Source organism: Phoenix dactylifera, chromosome 2, assembly GCF_051530095.1.
Source record: "Phoenix dactylifera cultivar Ajwa chromosome 2, Ajwa_hap1_PhDact_Kaust_v1.1, whole genome shotgun sequence".
NCBI classification, from domain to species: Eukaryota; Viridiplantae; Streptophyta; class Magnoliopsida; order Arecales; family Arecaceae; genus Phoenix; species Phoenix dactylifera.
In genome coordinates this window covers 57,496,798-57,521,125 of record NC_143191.1, presented here as the reverse complement: position 1 = coordinate 57,521,125, position 24,328 = coordinate 57,496,798, and the positions used below count along the sequence as shown (strand labels likewise).

Here is a 24,328-nt window from a genome sequence, read left to right as displayed (position 1 = left end):
CAACACTGATATACTAACATGTAAATTGTGAAATTCATCCATCAGGTTGAGGTGGATTCAAATATCAAAGTATAAATAAATGTACACATCTAAAAGTTAAACCACGCATTGTTTAATACTTGTTTCAGTTTTCGATGATGAAGATCCCTTCCAACTGGTGCCTGAAATGTTTACAGTGCTTGCCAAAACCTAGCAGCAATAGAACTATCCAACCATATCTAGTTGTTGAGCATGTTGCCTAATTTGTTGAATTGTAAGCCACTGAAAGATTGGTAGGAGTTGAACTGGTGAGCAATGGTTTGTAATAATATGACAAGATGAGTGAATTAGGAAGTCATACAAGGAATTATCTTATTAAAATAAATTTCAATACTAGATGAAAATTCAATGTTAGATTTTCTAAATTTGTCCCTAGTTAACCCAATTCATTGGAAGCAAATTGCAGGTTACAAACCTAAGAAGTTGAGACCCTCCAAGTAAAACAACATGCTAGCTTGGTGTGACCTTAAGTTTAGAACTCTCAATATGGAGGAATTTGTATATAACTTGACCATAAAATCTTCAGAAAATGGCAGCGTACAAATGTAAGAAATGCAAAACCATCCCAAACCGTCTGATTCGGAGCATACCAAATTATATCGGTGGTAGATCAGGACAGTTCCGGCGTTTTGACTGATGAACGGAGAAGAGAGAGAAGGAAAGAGAGAGAGAGAGAGAGAGAGGGAGGGGTAGGGAAGGAAGAGGGAGGGAGGGCTGCCAAAATATTAAAAAGAGCTGCAAACAAAAAAAAGGTCCAAAGGGCAGAACTCCTCCTCTAACCCTCTACAGTCCTCCGGCACCCTTCGGAGTCTTGAGAAACTCTCTCTTCCTCCATTCTTTTCTCTCCCTCCTCTCTCTCTTTTCCTCTTTTCCATTCTCCCTCTCTCTCGCCCTCTCTGCTATGTTAGTATGGCATGAAACAGCACAGAGCTATACCAAACCATGCCATTGGCCAACCGATACAGACTTCGGTACAAGCACAGCAATCTTGTACAAATGCTTATATTTAAGATGGGACAGACATCAAGTTTATACTTAGCATCTTGTTGCATAAGCCCTTCTTTCGCTCAACAAGTGCATTGTTTTTTATCAGATAAAAGCAACGTTACCTGTGCTACATATACAAACGACTGAACTGCAGGATCAACAGGTGGGTCGTCCTTTGAGTATCAGAGTGATGCCAATCGCTATCTACAAGTTCATGAGATACATTGCTCACTTTGCTTCATCTGATCCTCACTGAAGCAGATGGACATTCTCACAAAAATATTTAGATATATAATAAATTCTGGGGCAGAACAAAACAATTCATCCTTTCCAAAATTTGTACATGTCACACCGTAATTTAATACGACAATCTGCTTACCAACTTTTTTGGGAGGCAAACGACATTAAGATTCATCTTTGTAACATTGAACAAATAAAGCAGTAGAATTTTTGATGTATATTTCTCAACAAAAGTTAATAACACAGCCACTCCTAAGAAATTGAACAATTATGTTGTATTTCCTTCTTGTATCTTAATCCCATATGATTCCATAGATTTTCTTTGTTTTTGCTGTCGGCCCCATAGACTAATGATTTGTAGATACATGATATAGGATCGACATAAACCAATAAGACGAGGCAAATTCCCATCAGACGAATTTTTCCGATCTATTCATCCTCTGTTAGGATATGATAAAGCCCCAGGAGCAAGACAGACCATGAATAGCATATGATTGCTCATTTTAATAACAAATTGTCCCAACAATTTGCCCCCCAGCTTTTTAAATTTATGGAGTATCATGTTTTACATGAGCTCTATCTTCTCCAATGTGTCTCACAAATCATCTAGACGTTCCTTTCCATTACAGGAGGGCAATGAATAGAGTGCATCAAGAACACCTAAATGATTCACAGGATGCTGCAAATTCGGGTGACCCTACCAAGTGAAAGAGACTAGCAAAATTTCATACAATTACAGATACAAATTAGGTGAACTTTTCAGACTGCATAGGCATAGAATTGCCGTCAACACTCAAGGCTTCCATATTTTCATGGCACAGTCTTCACCATATGTAACAACCATATTTCTATGAGGATGATGGGTAACACCAATCACATCTTTGTCATGAACCTACACAGAACACCAAAAGAGAGAGAAATCAGGCAAGGGATCGTGAATTTAACATCTATCACCATATACCATATAATTGCAGTAAAACATGACCTCTAGCCTAACTCTGTTTGAGGACTAACATACATGGAATGGTGCAAAAAATGTTTTGGCATAATCACAGATCAATTTGCTGTATAGGAAAAAATTGGTTGTCTCAAAGATTGGCCTGCTGTCTGTCAGTACCAAGAAGTATTTGGAACAGTCAACCTATTCTGTACAACTAATTGGATTCTATGTTATCTTTCTAAAGAAGGTAGCTATGTCCAACAAACGTATAAAAATTTCTGAAAAAATTCTTTTCTAAAGTGAACAGACTAAAAAAAGTGGCCGTGACTAGGAATTTGGCTGCAAAAACATCACTTTTCAAGTTGTTTTCACATGAATAAATACATTTAATAGTGAAAAAACAGACTTCAAGGTATGCAAGTAAGTGACAGCAACAAAATTAAGATCCCAATCAACTGGAAAAATCAGATAGACGATGCATACCTTCATAAGATGTTCCAGCTTACCAGACTGATGGCTAAAACAATACAAATTCCTGCACATTATTGAAAGAAATTTAGTAAGCAAAAATAACTCATGCCCCAAATAGATCAATGCATGAACCAAGACTAAAAAGACAAACACATACAGGGAGCTGGGGGGGGGGGGGGGGGGGGGGGTTGTGGTGTTGCGGGGGGGAGAGAGAGAGAGGTGAAAAACAATTGAAACAGAGATCACCAAATGTCTATCATACAAATCTGCCTGGGAAATCATCTCGCAGAATAACATCTATAATGATATACATAAAATACATGTAGAATAAATGTAAACAATAATCTTATGCATGACTGCAAACTCTGAATTGACCAAAGAGAACGAGGCAGTGTCAGCGTCATACATATCTTCACCAACGCAGTAGATCCATTCTCCTTTAGGAGATACACAGGCTGCAACAAAATCTCCTCCCTCCCGCTTACCAGAGGAGAAACTCTTTACAACCTGCATCATATTTTTATTTTAAGAAGCATGACATAATGACATACGAGCCTTCAATCCACTAAGAAAATGATTACAAGAATTCTATGTCGGAGAAATATTTATTTGTGAGAACGATGTGAGTTGTTTCAGACAGTAAAATAGCCACCTACTGTTTAAACATCATTGTAGTATATGCTCTAGATTCTGTTTCCGTGTCAAATCGTTACGTGACAGCAATCTTCCTGCCCCCAGAACAAGGTAATGGTGCTGAACGAAGCCGAACACTCATTGAAAGATAAAGTCATATTTTTTAAATCGATTTAGTTGATTTAGCCATGACGGTTTTGTCATGCTAAAATGCCGTTACGTATACTGAGCTGGTAAATATCAAACACTCAATGCGTCATGGTTTGTTGACTTTGTGCAATTCCTTTTATATTTGATTTGTCTTGATAAAAATAAAGCATTCATTCCAACACATGCTTGTTTAGAAGGTTCAGGTAGTTACTTATTATTTTTTCCTCCAGATCTATTTTTCTATCCTACCTCTATTCATGATTAGTAATCACAAACCCTCTTACAAAAGGATGAAAAAGTGAATTTCTCTCTTTGAGAAATTAGAATTAAGGAAAAAAATCTCCTTCTTATGTATTAATATAGACAATAAAAACCAAAATTAAAATAAAAAGAAATAAATATAAAACAGAGAACAGATTATGTTGTTACATAAAATTGGAAAAAGAAGATATCCACTTCAAAATAGAAATTGGCCAATAGAACATGACCACATCTCTGTATAGCTTTGTAAAATAAAAAACATACAAATACCTGCAAGCAATTATCTCCATTGATTTTGCTGAATCCATAATTAGGTTCAAAATAACAATAAATGAAAAACCATGTTTAATCCAAATAGCAAAATAAAAGCTTATATACATGTGCCAAATCTTTTCATCTATAGAGCACAAAAGTATCGGATAGGTTAGTGAACACAGATAAAAAAAGGGAAGCCAATGCACTTTCCCATACATAACACAGTTAAGCAAATTTCTTTACACTAGTTGAACCTCCAATTAACATGTATAGCACCAAAGTGACCAATCACAAGTTAAATTGCTAAGGCTAAGACAGGTAGCATCCTTCAGTCGCCTACCCTTGTTCAATAGGTAAGTTTGTAATTTTCAGATGAACTAACACAGGAGCTTCTATAGGTATGGTGTGATTTGTAAGTGGTCAAGAAGAATTAAAGGAGGAAGTGAACTTGTTTAGAATGCACAGAAAATAAACAGAAGGGGTTATTGCTAAAATTACCACCACCCTGTGGAATCCTGTACCCACAACGAATGGTCAGCTGGTTCGGTTATACTCTTTCTTTGACTATCTAAGCACAAGAAGTTAGAGGATTAGGACAGGCTCTCTAAACACAAACTATTCTCCATGTTATTGGTGAAGAGAATATCATGCCCTTCAAGCAGTTTCCTATCAGTTTTTTTCCTTGTAGACATTGCACCAGTTTCATTCAGCTGACCACACACAAACTTCCAAGTTTGCATTGTATATTTGCAAAGATCATATAAATCTATTTATAACGTAAATTTTTACAGTATTCATTAAGTTAAGTGTGTTTATTTTGTAAGCATTAATTCTTCAAGTAATTATACTGCCCTAATACCATCTAGTGACCACCAAAGAAACCATTTTGTGGCAGGAAAGCTCATAACTATAAAAATTCCAGCAAAAGTTTCCCATACGTCAACAAATGATGCGTAGCATGCAAACAAAGGGAAAGTGCATTCTTAGATTAGTCACATTCCATTGTTTTAAGAGCATCAAATACCTGTCCTTGGAGAGTCATGATGTATATTGATGATGTTTTGTTGCACACTATTATGTGCTCAGTATTTTTTGGAAACAAATGGACAGAGTTCACAGATGCATCACCCCCCTGAAAAAGAAGATCGAACAAGTTACAGATAAGAATCAGTTATACCGATCAAGGAAAACAGAAATAGGAAAATACATATTTGGATAGAAAGCAGAGTAGCAGAAAACAAGGTGCACGTATGAGATACAAAACAATACCCTCAAAGGAGGTGGTGGCTTGAAAGTCTGTAGACAATCTGTAGTTTTCATATCCCACACCTAAAGCAAGCAATAAAGTATGGAAGAGATTGTGACAGCAGTCAGATATAATGTAAGAGAAAAAACAAATTTTAAAAGGAATAAGAAGGTTTATACCTTTACAGTACAGTCACTGGAAGCAGTAATAACACGGCTACCATCATTTGTAAAGATCGCATCATTAACATAAGAAGTGTGTCCTCGAAACTCTTTCAGTAGTTTTCCCGACTTGAGGCCATGGATTCTGCCATTTATGATAAAACGAAATTGTAAGACATTATGAATATACTGATGTAAGCAATACTAAGTTTGCACTCATCAATCCACCACTAACATAACGAGAGACAGCCTGACACTTGTGCATGCTTAAACTCATAATTCTATCCGCAATGATTAATGCTTGTCCTTAATTTCAAAGTATTGCTCATTAAACTTCATTCCTTGATACCCCCATCAAAAAAAATACCCATGACACTATCATTTGTCTTCTCAAGGGTCCATAAGAAAATAGAAATGGTTTATAGGTTCCTTTCTTTCCAAAATTGTCTAAGAAAGGAACATGGTTTACCTTTGGCTTAGATCCAAATTGGTTTTTAGCAGAAAATTAAAAAACAAATTCAAAGTATATTCCATTGAAGTCATATGGTAATATGAACTGCTGACACTTGGCACCATTGCTGTGCCAAGTTAATAAGAACTACTGAAGAGTGCTCTTGATTAAAAGAAAACCTGGCAGTACTGTCAAAGGATGTACTTAATAGCTGGCTTCCATCACGAGAAAATGTAAGACTAGTAACACCTTGAGAATGCGCTCGCTCAAGACGTCGCAAGCATTGACCTGTTCTAATACGCCAAACCTGGAAATAAATAACAAAATTATGGATTGTAAACGAAGGGAAGTTCAAAATCAGAACAACAAAAATTTCCAGAAGCTACAACATTAACCAGGTCAAGATATATAAACCAAAGCGAACCAAAAAGCTTTTGATAAATGGTTAACAAATTATCTCCCAGGAAATTATGTGTATTTACAACCAAATTGATTAAAAACAGTTAGATAGTAAGCATAGTATGATCAGGAGCCAAAGAAAACCATCCAAAAGAATGTTTGACCATCACAACATATAGTGTAATACCTCTCTTCACGACTCTAGAGTTATTTAAGTGGCCTTTCAAGAGGTTAGATTAGGCAAGAGAACACCAAGGGCTCGTTTGGTTCGCGGGAAAAGAAGGGGGGGAAAGTGTGGTCAACGGGAAAGTAATGAGATGCCTCTTGTTTGGTTGGAGTTTTCAAAGGAGAGAGAAGGGAAAGTTGTATTCCCATGGGAATGTAATTCCCACATTTCATGGGAAAGTCTTTCCCATGAGAAACATGGGAAAGTTACTTTCCCATGAGGCGGGAATCACTCCATTTTTACTTTTTCTCAAAAAGTCCCTTCAGCATTAAAGAAGCATTAAAGAGGCATTAAAAACCTAATTTTTATTAAGGGCATAATAGGAATTATATATAACTTTCCTAGGAAAGTGGATGGCCAACCAAACATAAGTATCTTGGAAATTTGTCACTTTCCCATGGTCAACCAAACATGCCAAAAGTACTTTCCTAGGCATCCTCTTCCTAGGAATTTGTTTCCCAGGAATCATATTCCTAGGAAGGAAAATGCTTCCCGCGAACCAAACGAGCCCCAAATTAAAGAAAATACATCAAGCATATTATTATATAGAGACACTAAATCCTTATGCAGCAATGACAAGAAAAATATCTAACCAGAAGGCAAAAATCACTTTTCGCCTTGAGCTCAAAGTTTCAGCCATATGCAATATCTTCAATGCACACATATTCTGAGTAAAATAGCAAATTTTCTAAACCTTTCTAAGCTACTTATTTTTAAGTTACTCCATCACTCAAGAGGTTCGATGCCAAGCACTTAAAAAGTAATAACAAAAGAATGTCATGGGATCAGTCAACTGTATGTTATGAACCTGATAATGAATGACCAAACATTTCATTACCCTTCTTGTTTCATGTGAAACAAACTGAAACTATGCTATTCTCTTGGTAAATGAAAACACAAAGCAAAGTACAAGCTGATAGATACTATAAGGTACTATTTCTGAACTACCTCACCCCCATTACTTAGATGCGAAATTATCCAGAATAATTGGTCAAAGTGATAGTTTGAGTTGCCAGAACATTTTCCTTGTTCGATAAAAGTGGCTGGAATATTTTTCAAGGCTTACCTTACTTGCACCTGTCATATTTAGTGCACCTAGATCAAAACTTTTGCCTTGGCCAAGATATCAGTTTTTGTCTTGATATCAGGCACTCAGAGCCAAGATACTTAAAATATCAGCCCTCACAATCTCAGCTATTAGCAAAAGAGATATCCCAAAATTTCTACTAATACAATGTATGGACATATGCTCACATATGGGGTGATATTTTCTAATGATCATCACAAAGACTAAGTGCTCCCTAAGGATGGCTTCAGAGCCATCAGAAATGAGCAGGTTGAGGCTAAAGGGAACTGGCAAAAATAGAGAGCTTGAAGATGACATTCTCTTCGTTGAAGCACCAGTGAATATAATTGGGCATTAGGATCTGGGAAGCCAATGGTCAGATCTAGCGATGCCTTCGGAATGTGAGGTGGATAAGGAGGATAGATGGTGGAGGGACGACCACTACTATGTAGGTGGTCGAGGAGAAGACTACCCTTAAAGAGGATAAAGTAGACATGGTGGTTGGTGGACAGCGTTGTGGTGTCAGCGAAGGAAAACATTATGGCTGGAGGGAAGGGAAGGTTTGAAGGTGATGAAAAGGTGAAGATAGGTAGGATACCAACAGCTGTGGTGATAAAGGACTGCAAGTCCCCATGGCTGGTTGATGGGATGGAAGGTTGTTTTGGAAAAGGGGGAAGAGAAGGGGAAACTGAAGGAAGAGTAAAAAGGTCCCATGGAGGAGGAGAAAAAAAACGACCAATAATATGTCTTCCCAAAGTCTGGGGCCTTGTATATTGCTTTAATTATCAGAGATTGCAGTCGATTTAAAAGATGTCCAGCATTCAAACTCAACTGTGATAAACCAACACCTTGTTTCATCTTGGTATTGATCTCACACCTAGAGTAACAGGATTCAAGCTAATCAATAAAACAGCAGTACTTGCACCGACGCTTTGTTTTCAAAAAAATCTCAAATTATTATAGCTTTTTAATCACTTATACGGTACCATTCACTTGACTGCATCTAGGAAGATGCATTGCCCACTTGCATCTGAGCATAGCATAATCATAAAGAAGGATCTCTGTATTCAGAAACCAAAATAAATAAGTAATTTGATACTAAACTGCAGAGTTTGAGTCTATGAAAAAAGAAGACTAACAACAAGAAATTCCGACAATAGAGAGAAAACAATGATAGGAAGATGACGGTTATTGACTCCATAACTAATTGCAGGCAGCAATGTTATGAGCCTAACCTGTCGAAAACAACATGAATAGTAGTGCTGGAAGCACAAGATAATAATTGACTCACACAGGCATACACAAATCTGTTGGGAACCCGCCCATGCCGCTGATATTTCAAAACAAAAATCAGATGGCAGCGGAAAGGGGGGCATGTGTGGGTTCGACGTTCATCGCATGAACGTTGTTTCGAGACCTTTCGTAATTAGGTAAGAATTAAAACTTTTAAAACTATTAGGAAGATCAGATCTTCACCTTGCGCGGGTAGATGATCACCACAAATCTGAATTCGTGGTTTTTGGAAGAGGGTTCGCTTGAAGCCGTTCAAACGTCCGGCCTCTACGGATATCCACACGAAGCAGGATCCGATCCAAGCTCTCTATCTCACCGGGGTGCTAGCTCCCTTGCAGAGATAGCTTTGATGGCTGATGTCCTCTCTTTCAATCAACTCTTGATTGCACTTGAGAGGAGGAAGAAGAAGGATGAAGAAGAGGAAGAAGATCAAAGCCCTTCGCAGCCTTCTTCTCTTCACACGCGTTGAAGCCAAAAGGAGGAAGAAGGGATGTCGCCAAGCTCTCCTTTGCTTGCACCTTGCTTGCGGCTGAACCCCAAGGGAAAGGAGAGGGCCACGGCTTGGAGGAAGAGGGATTCTACCTTAAGGGGGGCCGGCCCTAGTCCTCCTTTTAAAGGGAGTGGAGCTCCTAACAATTAGGAGCTCCATGATAACTTACCAAAGAGGGGGCGCCGGCCCCCTCTCTTCATGTCGCCCTAGCCATGTGGAGAGGGGCTGATGCCCCTCTTACTTGGTTAACCTAATCCTCTTCCAAAGAGGATTAGGTTCCTCTCTCATGGTTTAATCCTAATCTAATTAGGATTAGCCAAATTGGATTCAATCTATGCTAGTCCTAATCCAATTAGGACTTGAATGAACCATGACTCAATTGAACTCTTCAATCCTAATCCAATTAGGAGTCATGTTGATTCATTAGATTAATAATTAATTTTAACTTAAGGAATTCTAATCCAATTAGGATGTATTTAATTTTAGTCCTAATCCAATTAGGACTCTATTTGAATCCGAAGTCCTAATCCAATTAGGATTTCTAGGAATCCTACTCCAAGTAGGAATTCTATTTTAATTCAAAATTCCTAATCTCATTAGGATTGTAGGAATCCTATTCCAAGTAGGAATCCCAGTCCTACTCCAACTAGGATTCCCAGTCCTAATCCAATTAGGACTCTAGAAATTCTACCCGAAGTAGGATTTGTGTTTAAGTCCAATTGATTAATTCCCTTTGTTCCTTCTTCAACCGAATATCAATCGAATTGATTACTCGTGATTCATAATCACTATTCAACCATCAGATCGGTCAATACTTCTAGTGTGTGTGACCCCATAGGTTCTATTCTGACTGGTAGTGAGATATATTGTGATCTCTATCTCAATATCTTTGAAAACTCCTTTCAATGGGTTGGAACGATTCCAACTCAACTGGTTAGGGTTTATCGATCATCAAGATAATCCCTATGAGTCCCACCATCCACCAGTGACACCTAGCAGCATGTAGTGGCTACCCAGCAGAATGGAATGATGAACCTCTAGGTGCAGTTAACATGTGATACAGTCCTACTATCGTGGATCCCTACAGGACGGAGGTCATGGACAACTCGTCAAACCCCATCGTCTGTCATATGTCAAGATTCATTCGACTTGAGTTCGATAGTGGAAAACTCTTTTTCCACTTTATATTACTGCCCTGGCCAAGGTCTTAGAACTCAGTCTAACAAATCACATAGGATCACTCCTCTTCTATCAAGGTCGATAGATTCCTTATAGGCGCATACCCTACTCCTACAGTGAACTTACTGCAGCCAATCTACACTGCATGGACCCATATGGCTAGAGACCATGTATGTGTGCAGTCAAACTACAATAACCTCACTGTGAGCAGCCGAAGCACCGCAGGTCAAAGGACCAGTCACACTACTGCAACATCAAGCAAGTCACTGACGAGTGGATAGACATCCAAGTGACTTCTTGTCTTGGTCACGCTCAGTACCCTTGTTCTCTAACAAGCACCTGCACTATCACTTCAGTGTCCCTACACTGTGGACTCAAGTCTCCTCCATCCAGAAGGAAAGTGATCTGTGCACTGATCGGATCGATCACCGTCCTCGTGATGATCCATTGATCAGGAGCATTTAGAAATTAATCACCAATGATACATGGCTCAAATTCTCAACTCTTGAGAATATGTATCATCATCTTATTAATTTCTTGGACGATTCATAGACACATAAACAATATGAATGAAAAGATGCCTTTTATTTATTCAATAATAAATAGTCAAGTACAAAATTATGTTCCTAGAATCAACAATGTGTCAGCCAAATTGGCTTCTAGGGCATACATCTAACAATCTCCCACTTGCACTAAAGCCAATTGGTCATATATCTTAGGCCCATCTTCTCAAGGTGGGCTTCAGTCTTTTGCTGACTCAGCTGCTTAGTGAACGGGTCTGCCACGTTATCCGCGGAGTCTACTCTCTGCACCTCTACATCATAGTCGCGTATGAAATGGAAGCGCCGCTCTATGTGCTTGGACTTCTGATGAGACCATGGCTCCATAGCTAGTGCTATGGTGCCAATGTTATCGCAGTAAAGTGTTATGGCATCTGATGACATTACACCTAACTCTGCAATTAACTTTTAATCAGAAGGTTTCTACTGCACCCTTAGATACGGCTTAACATTCAGCTTCTAAGGTAAAATCTATAATGATCGGTTGTTTGGAACTCTTCCAATTTACTGAATCACAATTGCACATATTCTGATGTAGACTTTCTATCATCAATATGTGTGCATCCTTCTACCTTCAACTCTGATCTTCTCCCAAAGACCAAGAACATGTCCTTAGTTCTTCTCAAGTACTTAAGACTGTTCTTCACAGCTATCCAGTGCTTCTTGCCTGGATCCGACTGATATCTGCTTGTGACACTCACAGCAAGAGCTATATCAGGTCGTGTACACAGCATGGCATACATGAGGCTTCCTATTGCCGATGCATAGGGAATCTTGCTCATGCGTTGAATCTCTTCAGATGTGTTGGGGCACATCTTCTTGGAGAGATGAATTCCATGCCTTAGGGGTAAGAGACCCCTCTTGGAGTTTTCCATGCTGAACCTTTTCAGCACCTCCTCTATGCACATCTTCTGTGAAATGCCAAGCATCCTTTTAGATCTATCTCTATAGATCTTTATTCCCAAAATTTAGGATGCTTCCCCAAGGTCTTTCATGGAGAATTCTTTTGACAACCAGACCTTGACCGAGGTTAGCATGGGAATATCATTCCCTATCAGGAGAATGTCATCTACGTACAGTACGAGAAAAACGACAGCACTCCCACTAACCTTTTTGTAAACACACGATTCCTCTTCATTTTTGATGAAATCAAACGTTTTGATTGCGTCATCGAAACGAGTGTTCCAACTCCGAGATGCTTGCTTAAGTCCATAGATGGACCTTTGCAGCTTGCAGACCTTATGATCTCCATCACTGGAAGTGAAACCCAAAGGCTGTTCCATATAGATGTCTTCATTAAGATATCCATTCAGGAAAGCAGTTTTCACATCCATCTGCCAGATTTCATAATCATGAAATGCTGCAATGGCAAGCAGTGTTCGGATGGATTTTAGCATGGCTACAGGTGAAAAGGTCTTCTGATAGTCAATGCCTTCGCGCTGACTATATCCTTTCGCCACAAGCCTTGCCTTATAGGTCTCTACCTTTCCATCTGAACCTATCTTCCTTTTGTAGATCCATTTGCATCCAATAGGTACAATACCTTCTGGTGGGTCTACTAAGGTCCAGACTTGGTTGGAATGCATGGAGTCTAACTCTGACTTCATAGCTTCCAGCCATTTCTCGGAATCGATATCAGATATCGCCTCGTTGTAGGTTTTGGGATCCTGTATGTGATCCCTATCTCCCATTAGGAACATTTTCTCGGTATCCTCTTCTAGTATACCTAAGTATCTATCGGGAGGATGGGAGACCCTACTAGATCTACGAGGTGGTCGAGGGACATCGTGTACTGGCTCTTTATGAATGGGTTCTATAGGATCCATGACTCGTTGCTTTTCAGAGACTTTCTCTTCAAGCTCAATTTTCCTCCCACTGCCTCTATCAAGGATAAACTGATTTTCCAAGAAGATGGCATGACGGCTCACAAACACATTGTGATCCTCTGAGACGTAAAAATTGTATCCTAATGACTCTTTAGGATATCCTATAAAACGAGCACTTATGGTCCTAGCCTCTAACTTGTCTGCCTGTAGTCTCTTGACGTGGGCCGGACACCCCCAAATCTTGAGATGACCAAGACTTGGTTTCTTACCATGCCATATCTTATATGGTGTGGTGGAAACGGATTTAGAGGAAACTCTATTCAATAAATAAATCACTGTGAGTAAGGCATCTCCCCAAAGGAACACAGGTAAATCAGTGAAGCTCATCATGGACCTGACCATATCCAATAGGGTCCGATTCCTCCTCTCTGACACCCCGTTGAGTTGAGGTGTACCCGGAGGTGTCCATTGTGAGACTATGCCGTTTTCTTTGAGATAGTCCCGAAATTCCCCACTAAGGTATTCTCCTCCTCGATCTGATCGAAGAGCCTTAAGAGGTTTTCCAGTTTGTTTTTCTACTTCATTCTTGAACTCTTTGAACTTTTCAAAAGACTCAGACTTGTGTCTCATAAGATACACATACCCATACCGTGAATAATCATCGGTAAAGGTAATGAAGTAAGAATAACGTCCCCTGGCTAGCACATCGAATGGGCCACATACATCTGTATGTATTAGGGTAAGTATTTCAGTGGTCCTCTCCCCATGTCCTACAAAGGGCAGTCTAGCCATTTTTCCTTGAAGACAGGACTCGCAAGTTGGATATGACTCGGAAGTCAATGAGCCGAGAAGCCCATCTTTATCCATTTTGTTCATTCTGTCTTCTCCAATATGGCCAAGTCTGAGGTGCCACATATATCTTTGGTTTATCTCATCTCTGGATCTTTTGGATCCTTTGGCATTCACTTCTTGCTCGGTAACATTCACAGATACATCCATATGTAAATGATAGAGACTGTCAATCATAAAACCACGTGCGACTATTTTATTTCTTAAATAAATAGAACAGCAGTCTTTGTCAAATGTAAAAACATGACCTTCCTGTGCTAGACATGAAACAGAAATCAAATTTCTGCTAGCAACAGGTACATAATAGCAGTCTCTAAGTATTAAACTAAATCCAGACGGTAGTCGCAGATGGTAGGTGCCCACAGCCACAGCAGCAACTTTTGCTCCGTTGCCAACCCTAAGGGTTACTGCACCTTCCGCCAGCCTTCTACTTTCCTTTAGACCCTGCATGGTAGTCCACAAATGAGCACTAGAACCAGAATCTATAATCCAACTAGAAGTAGAAGAAACCGTTAGATTAGTTTCAATTATGAGCAAGTCTATACCTTCTGAAGGTGTGTCACCTTTCTTGTTCTTCAGGCTCTCGAGGTATGAAGGACAGTTTCTCTTCCAGTGGCCTTCGACATTGCAGTGGAAACATTTTTCTTTGTCGTCAGCCTTTTTCTTTTGAACTTTCTTCTTTGGCTTCTTGTCTTTCTTCTGCTTCTTAGCAGGCTTCTTTTTCTTCCAAGTAGACTTTCTCTTGGAACCAGAAGTCAACTCAGCAGCAAGGACATTGCCCCTTGAACCTTTCAAGGCTCCCTCAGCAGTTACCAACATGTTTATGAGTTCAGTCTTAGTGCATTCAATCTTATTCATGTGGTAGTTTACTATAAACTGACCAAATGAATCAGGAAGGGATTGAAGGATCAGATCTACTTGCAATTCCTTGTGCATGTCCATACCGAGCTTCTCAAGCTCCTCTAGGTCCTTGATCATGGTCAGACCGTGATCATGGACAGACTGCCCTTCGCGCATCTTTGTCTTGAAGAGCCTCTTGGACACTTCAAAACGAGCTGTGCGACTCTGCTCACCATACAACTCTTGCAGGTGTGCTAGTATGTCCCTGGCAGTCTTGAGATTCTCATGCTGGCATTGGAGTTCATTAGACATGGATGCCATCATATAGCACTTTACTCTAATGTCATCATCCAACTACTTTTTATGCATCTCACGCTGAACGTCAGTAGGACGTGCTGGTAGTGTGGGGATATCTGAATCGAGTATGTAGCCTATTTTCTCACAGTCCAAAACAATTTTGGGCTCGTTTGGTTCGCGGGAAAAGAAGGGGGGAAAGTATGGTCAACGGAAAAGTAATGAGATGCCTCTTGTTTGGTTGGAGTTTTCAAAGGAGAGAGAAGGGAAAGTTGTATTCCCATGGGAATGTGATTCCCACATTTTATGGGAAAGTCTTTCCCATGAGAAACATGGGAAAGTTACTTTCCCATGAGGCGGGAATCACTCCATTTTTACTTTTTCCCCAAAAAGTCCATTCAGCATTAAAGAAGCATTAAAGAGGCATTAAAAACCTAATTTTTATTAAGGGCATAATAGGAATTATATATAACTTTCCTAGGAAAGTGGATGGCCAACCAAACATAAGCACCTTGGAAATTTGTCACTTTCCCATGGTCAACCAAACATGCCAAAAGTACTTTCCTAGGCATCCTCTTCCTAGGAATTTGTTTTCCAGGAATCATATTCCTAGAAAGAAAAATGCTTCCCGCGAACCAAACGAGCCCTTTGAGATTTCTAAGCCAGTCTTTGTAATTGGTTCCGGTCAGTCGGTTGGTCTCAAGAATACGGGTCAAAGGGTTTGAAGCCGACATTGTATCTGCAGAGAGTAAAGATTCTAGTTAGACTTTTGTACTTGATCCTAATCTGTTCTAAGGTCTTTTAGAACAAATGTAACTCCCACTATTTTCTCGAATCCCTCACACTCCCCTGGTAGGGAAACGAAAATTCCACACGACTAGGGTTTCTAGTGGGTACTGCGGTCCCACCGATTTACATGCCACCTCACCTAACAGTTATTGGTGACACATAGATGGATGAGTGTACAACTCTTGTACAATGCTTCTCAAGCATGTTGCAGTGTAACTTGGTCTCTAAGCCATGAAGACCTCACCTAACAGTTATTGGTCCCATTTCTTAGTTAAGTCAGACCCACCGTATAACCGTAGGAATAAAGTCGTCATTGGGTCCTCACCTAACAGTTATTGGTGCCCAACCCCACCTTTACCCTACAACATCTCATGTCTATAGAGAGGTCCAGCCCCCCGATGCAACTTGACCACTGTGTCCAGCCGAGACAAATCAACATCAGAAAGGTCTTAGCAGCTCTACTATAGTGGAAGACCTATTGACTTAATATTGGTTAATCAGGTCTTAGTGTTTGCAACTTGAGCCCTTCATAAGAGGTAATCGAACAATTGGCCAGGTAAGCAGGTGGGAGGCTCCCCTTACTCAGAGAGTAAGGTCCTAATTAAGTAACCACCTTTCATGCTTTCCTAGACACCAATTAGATCAATTAATCTAATATGACTTGCTCATGTCGGTTCACTCTCGACTTGATTGAGGAGGTTTTAATTTAGGTCTCAATTGGGTTTGCTACATCACATGTAAATCTATCTACCCAACTCGCATTCACATCACATGCAAACGGCACATCACAGGTAGTTATAATCGCAGCATCTAATAAAGCTAAACTTTAACTAGGTGATGATCATGGATTCTAATTAGGTCATATTACCAGCACATGCACATCAATCGATCAAGTGGTCTTCAACTCTTGAATTGGTTCTAAGCCTCCTTAATTCGATCCTTGATCAACTCTTGATCCCATCGCCATCAACCGCTTAGATCACCTTTCATCTCATGCCTTTGCTTCAACTTGATCGTTGATGTACATCACATCACAGAAATACAACGAGATGTATAATAAAAATAAAAATAAATTACATCTCCTTTTAGGAGGCACGCAGGCCTCTCAAAACATCAAATAAGATGCATGCAAGCATCTGAAAAATTACATGACATCGCAGATCACATCGCAGGTCATTACATTTGATACCAAAAGGGTTTGAATCCTATGATCATCACCGTATGCAACAATTATAAATTTCAGATCTGAAAACTAACTGATTATATCATGACATAGGTCGCTGATCATGCTAATCATGATTTTAAACTTTGTAATCCCATTAACAATACAATTAGAATCATCTTTTTATCACATAAAAATCAGCATGAAAAAAAAATCAGCACCCCTGAAAAATCTGCATGCAGAATTTTTCAGCATGCATGATCATTCAATTTTCAGATCTAATAAGCCTTTAGATATTTAATTCCTACCTTAATCTACGAAGCCTAGGCTCTGATACCACTGTTGGGAACCCGCCCATGCCGCTGATATTTCAAAACAAAAATCAGATGGCAGCGGAAAGGGGGGCATGTGCGGGTTCGACGTTCATCGCATGAACGTTGTTTCGAGACCTTTCGTAATTAGGTAAGAATTAAAACTTTTAAAACTATTAGGAAGATCAGATCTTCACCTTGCGCGGGTAGATGATCACCGCAAATCTGAATTCGTGGTTTTTGGAAGAGGGTTCGCTTGAAGCCGTTCAAACGTCCGGCCTCTACGGGTATCCACACGAAGCAGGATCCGATCCAAGCTCTCTATCTCACCGGGGTGCTAGCTCCCTTGCAGAGATAGCTTTGATGGCTGATGTCCTCTCTTTCAATCAACTCTTGATTGCACTTGAGAGGAGGAAGAAGAAGGATGAAGAAGAGGAAGAAGATCAAAGCCCTTCGCAGCCTTCTTCTCTTCACACACGTTGAAGCCAAAAGGAGGAAGAAGGGATGTCGCCAAGCTCTCCTTTGCTTGCACCTTGCTTGCGGCTGAACCCCAAGGGAAAGGAGAGGGCCACGGCTTGGAGGAAGAGGGATTCTACCTTAAGGGGGGCCGGCCCTAGTCCTCCTTTTAAAGGGAGTGGAGCTCCTAACAATTAGGAGCTCCATGATAACTTACCAAAGAGGGGGCGCCGGCCCCCTCTCTTCATGTCGCCCTAGCCATGTGGAGAGGGGCTGATGCCCCTCTTACTTGGTTAACCTAATCCTCTTCCAAAGAGGATTAGGTGCCTCTCTCATGGTTTAATCCTAATCTAATTAGGATTAGCCAAATTGGGTTCAATCTATGCTAGTCCTAATCCAATTAGGACTTGAATGAACCATGACTCAATTGAACTCTTCAATCCTAATCCAATTAGGAGTCATGTTGATTCATTAGATTAATAATTAATTTTAACTTAAGGAATCCTAATCCAATTAGGATGTATTTAATTTTAGTCCTAATCCAATTAGGACTCTATTTGAATCCGAAGTCCTAATCCAATTAGGATTTCTAGGAATCCTACTCCAAGTAGGAATCCTATTTTAATTCAAAATTCCTAATCTCATTAGGATTGTAGGAATCCTATTCCAAGTAGGAATCCCAGTCCTACTCCAACTAGGATTCCCAGTCCTAATCCAATTAGGACTCTAGAAATTCTACCCGAAGTAGGATTTGTGTTTAAGTCCAATTGATTAATTCCCTTTGTTCCTTCTTCAACCGAATATCAATCGAATTGATTACTCGTGATTCATAATCACTATTCAACCATCGGATCGGTCAATACTTCTAGTGTGTGTGACCCCATAGGTTCTATTCTGACTGGTAGTGAGATATATTGTGATCTCTATCTCAATATCATTGAAAACTCCTTTCAATGGGTTGGAACGATTCCAACTCAACTGGTTAGGGTTTATCGATCATCAAGATAATCCCTATGAGTCCCACCATCCACCAGTGACACCTAGCAGCATGTAGTGGCTACCCAGCAGAATGGAATGATGAACCTCTAGGTGCAGTTAACATGTGATACAGTCCTACTATCGTGGATCCCTACAGGACAGAGGTCATGGACAACTCGTCAAACCCCATCGTCTGTCATATGTCAAGATTCATTCGACTTGAGTTCGATAGTGGAAAACTCTTTTTCCACTTTATATTACTGCCCTGGCCAAGGTCTTAGAACTCAGTCTAACAAATCACATAGGATCACTCCTCTTCTATCAAGGTCGATAGATTCCTTATAGGCGCATACCCTACTCCTACAGTGAACTTACTGCAGCCAATCTACACTGCATGGACCCATATGGCTAGAGACCATGTATGTGTGCAGTCAAACTACAATAACCTCACTGTGAGCAGCCGAAGCACCGCAGGTCAAAGGACCAGTCACACTACTGCAACATCAAGCAAGTCACTGACGAGTGGATAGACATCCAAGTGACTTCTTGTCTTGGTCACGCTCAGTACCCTTGTTCTCTAACAAGCACCTGCACTATCACTTCAGTGTCCCTACACTGTGGACTCAAGTCTCCTCCATCCAGAAGGAAAGTGATCTGTGCACTGATCGGATCGATCACCGTCCTCGTGATGATCCATTGATCAGGAGCATTTAGAAATTAATCACCAATGATACATGGCTCAAATTCTCAACTCTTGAGAATATGTATCATCATCTTATTAATTTCTTGGACGATTCATAGACACATAAACAATATGAATGAAAAGATGCCTTTTATTTATTCAATAATAAATAGTCAAGTACAAAATTATGTTCCTAGAATCAACAATGTGTCAGCCAAATTGGCTTCTAGGGCATACATCTAACAAAATCAACATAGATGATACCTTAATCTTTCCATCTTGTGATCCAGATGCCAGCATCTCCGAGTCTCTGCTAAAATCAACACAAAGCACAGCATCATCATGCATCATGAAAGCATCCTGCATGGTTTTAAGAAAGCCAGGTGAAAAAAAGCATCATTATGTATCGCATAACCATGATATAAAATTTTGAAACTATTTAAAAATTTTACTATCATTGACATATATGAACAAATGATGAAAGAAAAAAAGATTGCCAGCATCCATTTTTACATGCCTTGGATGTGGTATACAGAACAATAAATGTAAGGCGCCGGTCAAGACAACACCCACTTGCTTGAACCTACAATAACATATTGGATCTGGTACAACTAAATTATTTTACTATATTAAAACATTGCTTCTTTTGATGTAGCTAATATAATGGTATGTGTACGTCAATAATCTCACAATTCCAGCACTCAGACACTTGATGAAATCTTATTAGGGCTAATTTGCTATTCATGAATGCACACAACAACTATATGTGAATCGAAGAGTTATGTTCTTCTAAGCTGTGACAGTTGACAAGTTTAAAAAGTTACATCAGCCTGATACTGCAGATCCTTCTTAAGCTTCCCACTTATGTAATCCCAAACCTGCAAAAGAGTCCCTAATTCAGAAAAGGTCCACATATCCTCTTGTATGACCTTATCAAAAACTAAAATATTCATTAGACACCTCACCTCTACAAATCCATCAACCGAACATGAAACTAAGTACTGACCATCTGGAGAGAATCGAGAACATTCTGGGTGACTTCTCTTTCCAAACTGCAACAAGCCAGATAACAAAGTAAAGCCCTAGAAAGAATAATGCAACCCTGAAAAAAATACAAATAGTTGCACCTATTCAGACTAACTGGCAAGGAAAAGAAGATATTAGGTTGAACTTTACCTTTATTTGATGCGCTAGGGTTGTCGGGTACATATCATCTTCATCTTGCTTCATTGCAGCTGTTCCTCGAAACAAATCAAATTGTGTGCCTGGGGGCAGCAATCCTAAAAACAGTAAAAGATAAGAAAAAAGCACACGTCAGCAATGAGAGTGGGTACAACTTAGCCCCAGGTCATTATGATAATATTCAATCAGGCAAAGGTGGTTATCAAAGTCCAATAACCTTGGTGTTGCTGCCACTTCAGAGCCTGACCAATCAATGCCATTAGTCGAGATGGCGGTACCACAGAAACTTCAGCAGCAATAGCTGGAACATGAGTGAACAAAAAATCAAATTTGGTTGAGGAAGCATAAAGGATTTAGATGGAAGAAGCATATACGACAAACTATGACTATTGATTTCAATGACCATAAGCATGTCGGTGGAGTATGATATATTATAACAGCAAAATTTGATGACGGGCAAAAGTATGGCTTATAGATAAAACATGAGATTGAAGAGAAATAGAACATTTAGATCAAAAATTATTTTTCCAAAATTGCCTCATCATCTTGTGCTTGTCCAGAAGCAACTAATAGTCAAGATTCACTTTTTAAGCAAGGAAGAAAGAGGCCACTGTTGCCCTTTTAACTGCTAGCCAAATAAATCCTGGTTGACAAATTTCTGGTTAGATTAGTAGATGAATCAGTAATAGCCAGCCCCTCTACATAATTACGGCAAACACAGTTAACAAAAAAGTAAAGTAGAGAAAGCAATTCAACAATCAAAAACATAGCAAATGCATGTTTATTGAGGAAGCAGTTCCACAAGTATATAGGAGGTTTGATTCAAAACAAACCTTGAGCAATTTGTGCCCGCCGCTTCTCCTTAGTTGACTCTTGGTATGCCTGTCATGTGCCATTGCATGATGACAGAAGGATACTTAGAAAAAAGTTATTCCCAAAAAAGTTTTTTAAAAAATAAATTAGTATAGATAATTTCATTTACGGTTTAATCAATCGTTTCTATTAACCAAAAGAAGATGCAATAAAGTTGGATAAAATTTATCATAAATAGGAAGTTTAGGTAGCTAGAACAATTGACAGAAACTGGAAACCAGCACAAGAGCCAAACTATATCAGACAAATATACTGCTGAATATTAAACCAAAGAAGTTGAGGACCTGTTTAGATCCTCCCCCTCTTACTCAGGATAGCTAGCGAGAGGAATACTACTGATTATCCGGCTTTGAAGAATTAAAACAGAAATTTCATATTATAACCATAGATATTACCATGACATGTCACCGTGAACAAAATGGCATTGACTTATTGAAGCCTCTGTTGCCATCTATGCCTACTAATGGCTAGCACATTTCCTGGAACAATATATCCACCCAACATCTAACTAGGTCACTTAGCATGTCCATTTGTCTTCTTAGATCTTTAAAACGACAAATCTAGTCCCTTTCCTTATAGCAGTCTTTTCTGATCTCTGTTGCACATCCACATGACAGCTTAATAGACTTTCCATTATACTATTACTTGGGGTGTTTTGTACACTTAATATAGTCATCTCTAACAATATGCTTCATGATTTTACAACAAAATCATCTTCTTTAAACAATATATCAATCCACATTAAACATAGACGCTTACCATGAATATATATTTATATATATTTAACAGAGGCAAGCAACTATCATGCACATGCCACAGGCATCATGTACTTCATCAATACTAACCAGATTCTATATTCTCATCAATTGTAGAAGTCATGTATACTGTATTGACAATCCATGGCTTGTAATAGTTAATCCCTAATAGATGAACTATTTCCTCTACTCAACATGAATTGGACAAGTTAGGCATATTGACAAAACATTTTGTATATCCCTGCTAGTATGCAAACTTCTGCACAATGTTATGTATGTTACCATCATAAAATAGCAATTTAGCAGAAGTCAAAAGTATCTGGGCAAAAGTAACCTGGCAAGTGTAATTATGCACTAATATATACATGGATTTCAGATAACTAGATGAGAGAATAAACATTAGAGGACTGAGTAGTCAAGAGCATCATGAGAAGTTATATATATTATATATAATGCATTCAGTGAAATCCAAGGTTCAAAAAATCAGCATATGTACAATTCTGGAAGTTCCAGATCCAGGTAATCTATATGGGAAAGAAACAGTATATAAAACATGTGAAAGGTCAGCATAGAACAGAGAACAGCTAATAATAAGAATAGATATGCACACCTCATTGGGGTCAAAGTATGTTCGGACCAAGAGATGCTCAAGACGTAAATATCTCTCAGGTTGCTCTTGTTTCATAACACCCATGACCTGAGTTTGTCTAAGAATAGCACGTGCTGTGTCTAGCTCACGAAGCTCAATCATTTCTAAAACAATCTGCCATAAAAGATATATATAATCAATCGTCACTCAAACCCATCAAAAGGAAAACGAGGAAGAATGGAATGGGTGTTTAATAAAAGCCAACAACTTAAGTAGTTCAATTTTGCAAACAATGAATACAGTCGAAAGGCAGAAAAGAAACCAGTATTCTAGCCTATATAGTCCAAGCAACAGTGCATGATTTTTTATGATGTAGGAGACCCGATTAAAAATATATTGTTTGGGGTGGGTTGGGGGGGGGGGGGGGGGGGGGGTGCAGAATTTAATCAGTAATAGTCAATTCAGGAAACTTTTGTTAAAATGTGATAAAATTAAGTAAGCACTCTAAAAGAACCTAATCTACAAGAAAGCAAAGAATTCACTGCTTAACATAATCAGGCAGAAAGAAGCATGCAGTATATGAAATTTGTGCTACAGACCTGTTCGTATAGGTCTTCTAATTTCTTCCTAGGAAGCTTAAGCTGCGCCACTTGAGGCAATATTGCATCCCACCTTCCACTGTTGATATCTGCAACAAACGTTTCAAGGCTGTCCACTGTATTCAATGAGACTTGGCACTCACTCTGTAGCGTCTGGAAGGTCTGGTGCAATGAGTTCTCTTTGCAGAACTGCAGGACTATTTTGATAACGCTGCAAATGAAATATATGATTAGACAATTTACTTTAATCCAACAATTTGAGTAAAAAAAGAAAAACAAAAGCATTCCCAAGGATCCTAGGTAAATTAACTCATGTCAAATTTTTAGCTCATAACCAGCACAGAAAAAGAAAAACATGTCAGATAAACAAAAGCATATGATTGATAAAATAATCAAAACAAATAGCCCATTTTTGTCTATCTGAGAATTCAAGATTATTTAGAAATGTAACCGCTGGCTGAAACCTTCCCTCGTTCCCATAGAGTTTTTTTCTCTGAATTCTATTCTCCACTGCAATAAAAACCCTAGCTTTTCCGCATCAAGCCGACATTTTCCCTCTAACCAACTCCGAGTCCACATTTCACACCTTATACTCTTCACTAAAAGTAGAATTGAAAAACCAGTTCTCTTTTCCAAATCCGTCGCTTCAGTCACCTCTTAGAAACAACCACTCTCCGCCCCAGAGTTAATGCCAAATCCTATTCCATAATGCAATTAAAACCCTAGCTTTCCCACATCTCATCCATCGTTCTTTCCACCCAACTCCAAATCCACGCAATACACCTCCACCAACGGTAAAATTAAAGAATCTTCTCTCTTAAACGACCAAATACCAAGCTTCATTCGACCCCAAACTATCATCCATCAAGACGGACAGAGATAGAAAGAGAGAGAGAAAGTAGATATGGGCTTAGGGTTGAAGATACGAAAAGCAGCAGGAGGAGGAGGACTTACTCCCGAGCTTCGATCTCCAGCGTCGACATGGCCGGTCCTCGCGGAGGCCTTCCTGCCTTTTTCGCCGGGGAAGAGAGAGAGGAGGGAAAGAGACGGAAAACCCAAAGAGTCCCTCTTCCATTCTAATACTGATAGCGTGATT

General features: G+C 39.3%; 1 protein-coding gene across 2 annotated transcripts; it reads right to left on the bottom strand.

The window, feature by feature from the left end:
- Nucleotides 1-167: 167 nt before the first annotated feature.
- On the bottom strand, nt 168-24,322 carry SMU1 (transducin family protein / WD-40 repeat family protein). 2 transcript variants are annotated; one of them, XM_089929296.1, is made up of 17 exons: nt 24,187-24,322; nt 23,233-23,443; nt 22,655-22,807; nt 21,250-21,298; nt 20,634-20,717; nt 20,411-20,514; nt 20,200-20,286; nt 20,059-20,112; nt 19,499-19,594; nt 6,014-6,141; nt 5,402-5,528; nt 5,246-5,305; nt 5,001-5,108; nt 3,084-3,184; nt 2,690-2,741; nt 1,149-1,230; nt 168-261 (listed from the first exon to the last, which is right to left on the bottom strand). In XM_089929296.1, the coding sequence occupies exons 1-16, from the start codon at nt 24,213-24,215 to the stop codon at nt 1,183-1,185; spliced, it is 1,491 nt and encodes a 496-aa protein (XP_089785422.1). In that variant the 5' UTR covers nt 24,216-24,322; the 3' UTR covers nt 168-261; nt 1,149-1,182. The 2 variants fall into 2 exon arrangements, with proteins under 2 accessions (XP_089785422.1, XP_008805070.3); XM_008806848.5 differs by lacking the exons at nt 168-261; nt 1,149-1,230 and adding an exon at nt 1,742-2,158.
- Between the last annotated feature and the right edge of the window lie 6 nt (nt 24,323-24,328).

Excerpts from the sequence above, each read along its gene's own strand:
- SMU1 (XM_008806848.5), bottom strand. The coding sequence starts at position 24,215 with ATGTCGACGCTGGAGATCGAAGCTCGGGA. Across the intron at positions 20,515-20,633 it reads GAAGTGGCAGCAACACCAAG|GATTGCTGCCCCCAGGCACA; the intron begins GTTATTGGACTT and ends TACTGTTTTTAG. Across the intron at positions 5,306-5,401 it reads CCAGTGACTGTACTGTAAAG|GTGTGGGATATGAAAACTAC; the intron begins GTATAAACCTTC and ends TGCTTGCTTTAG.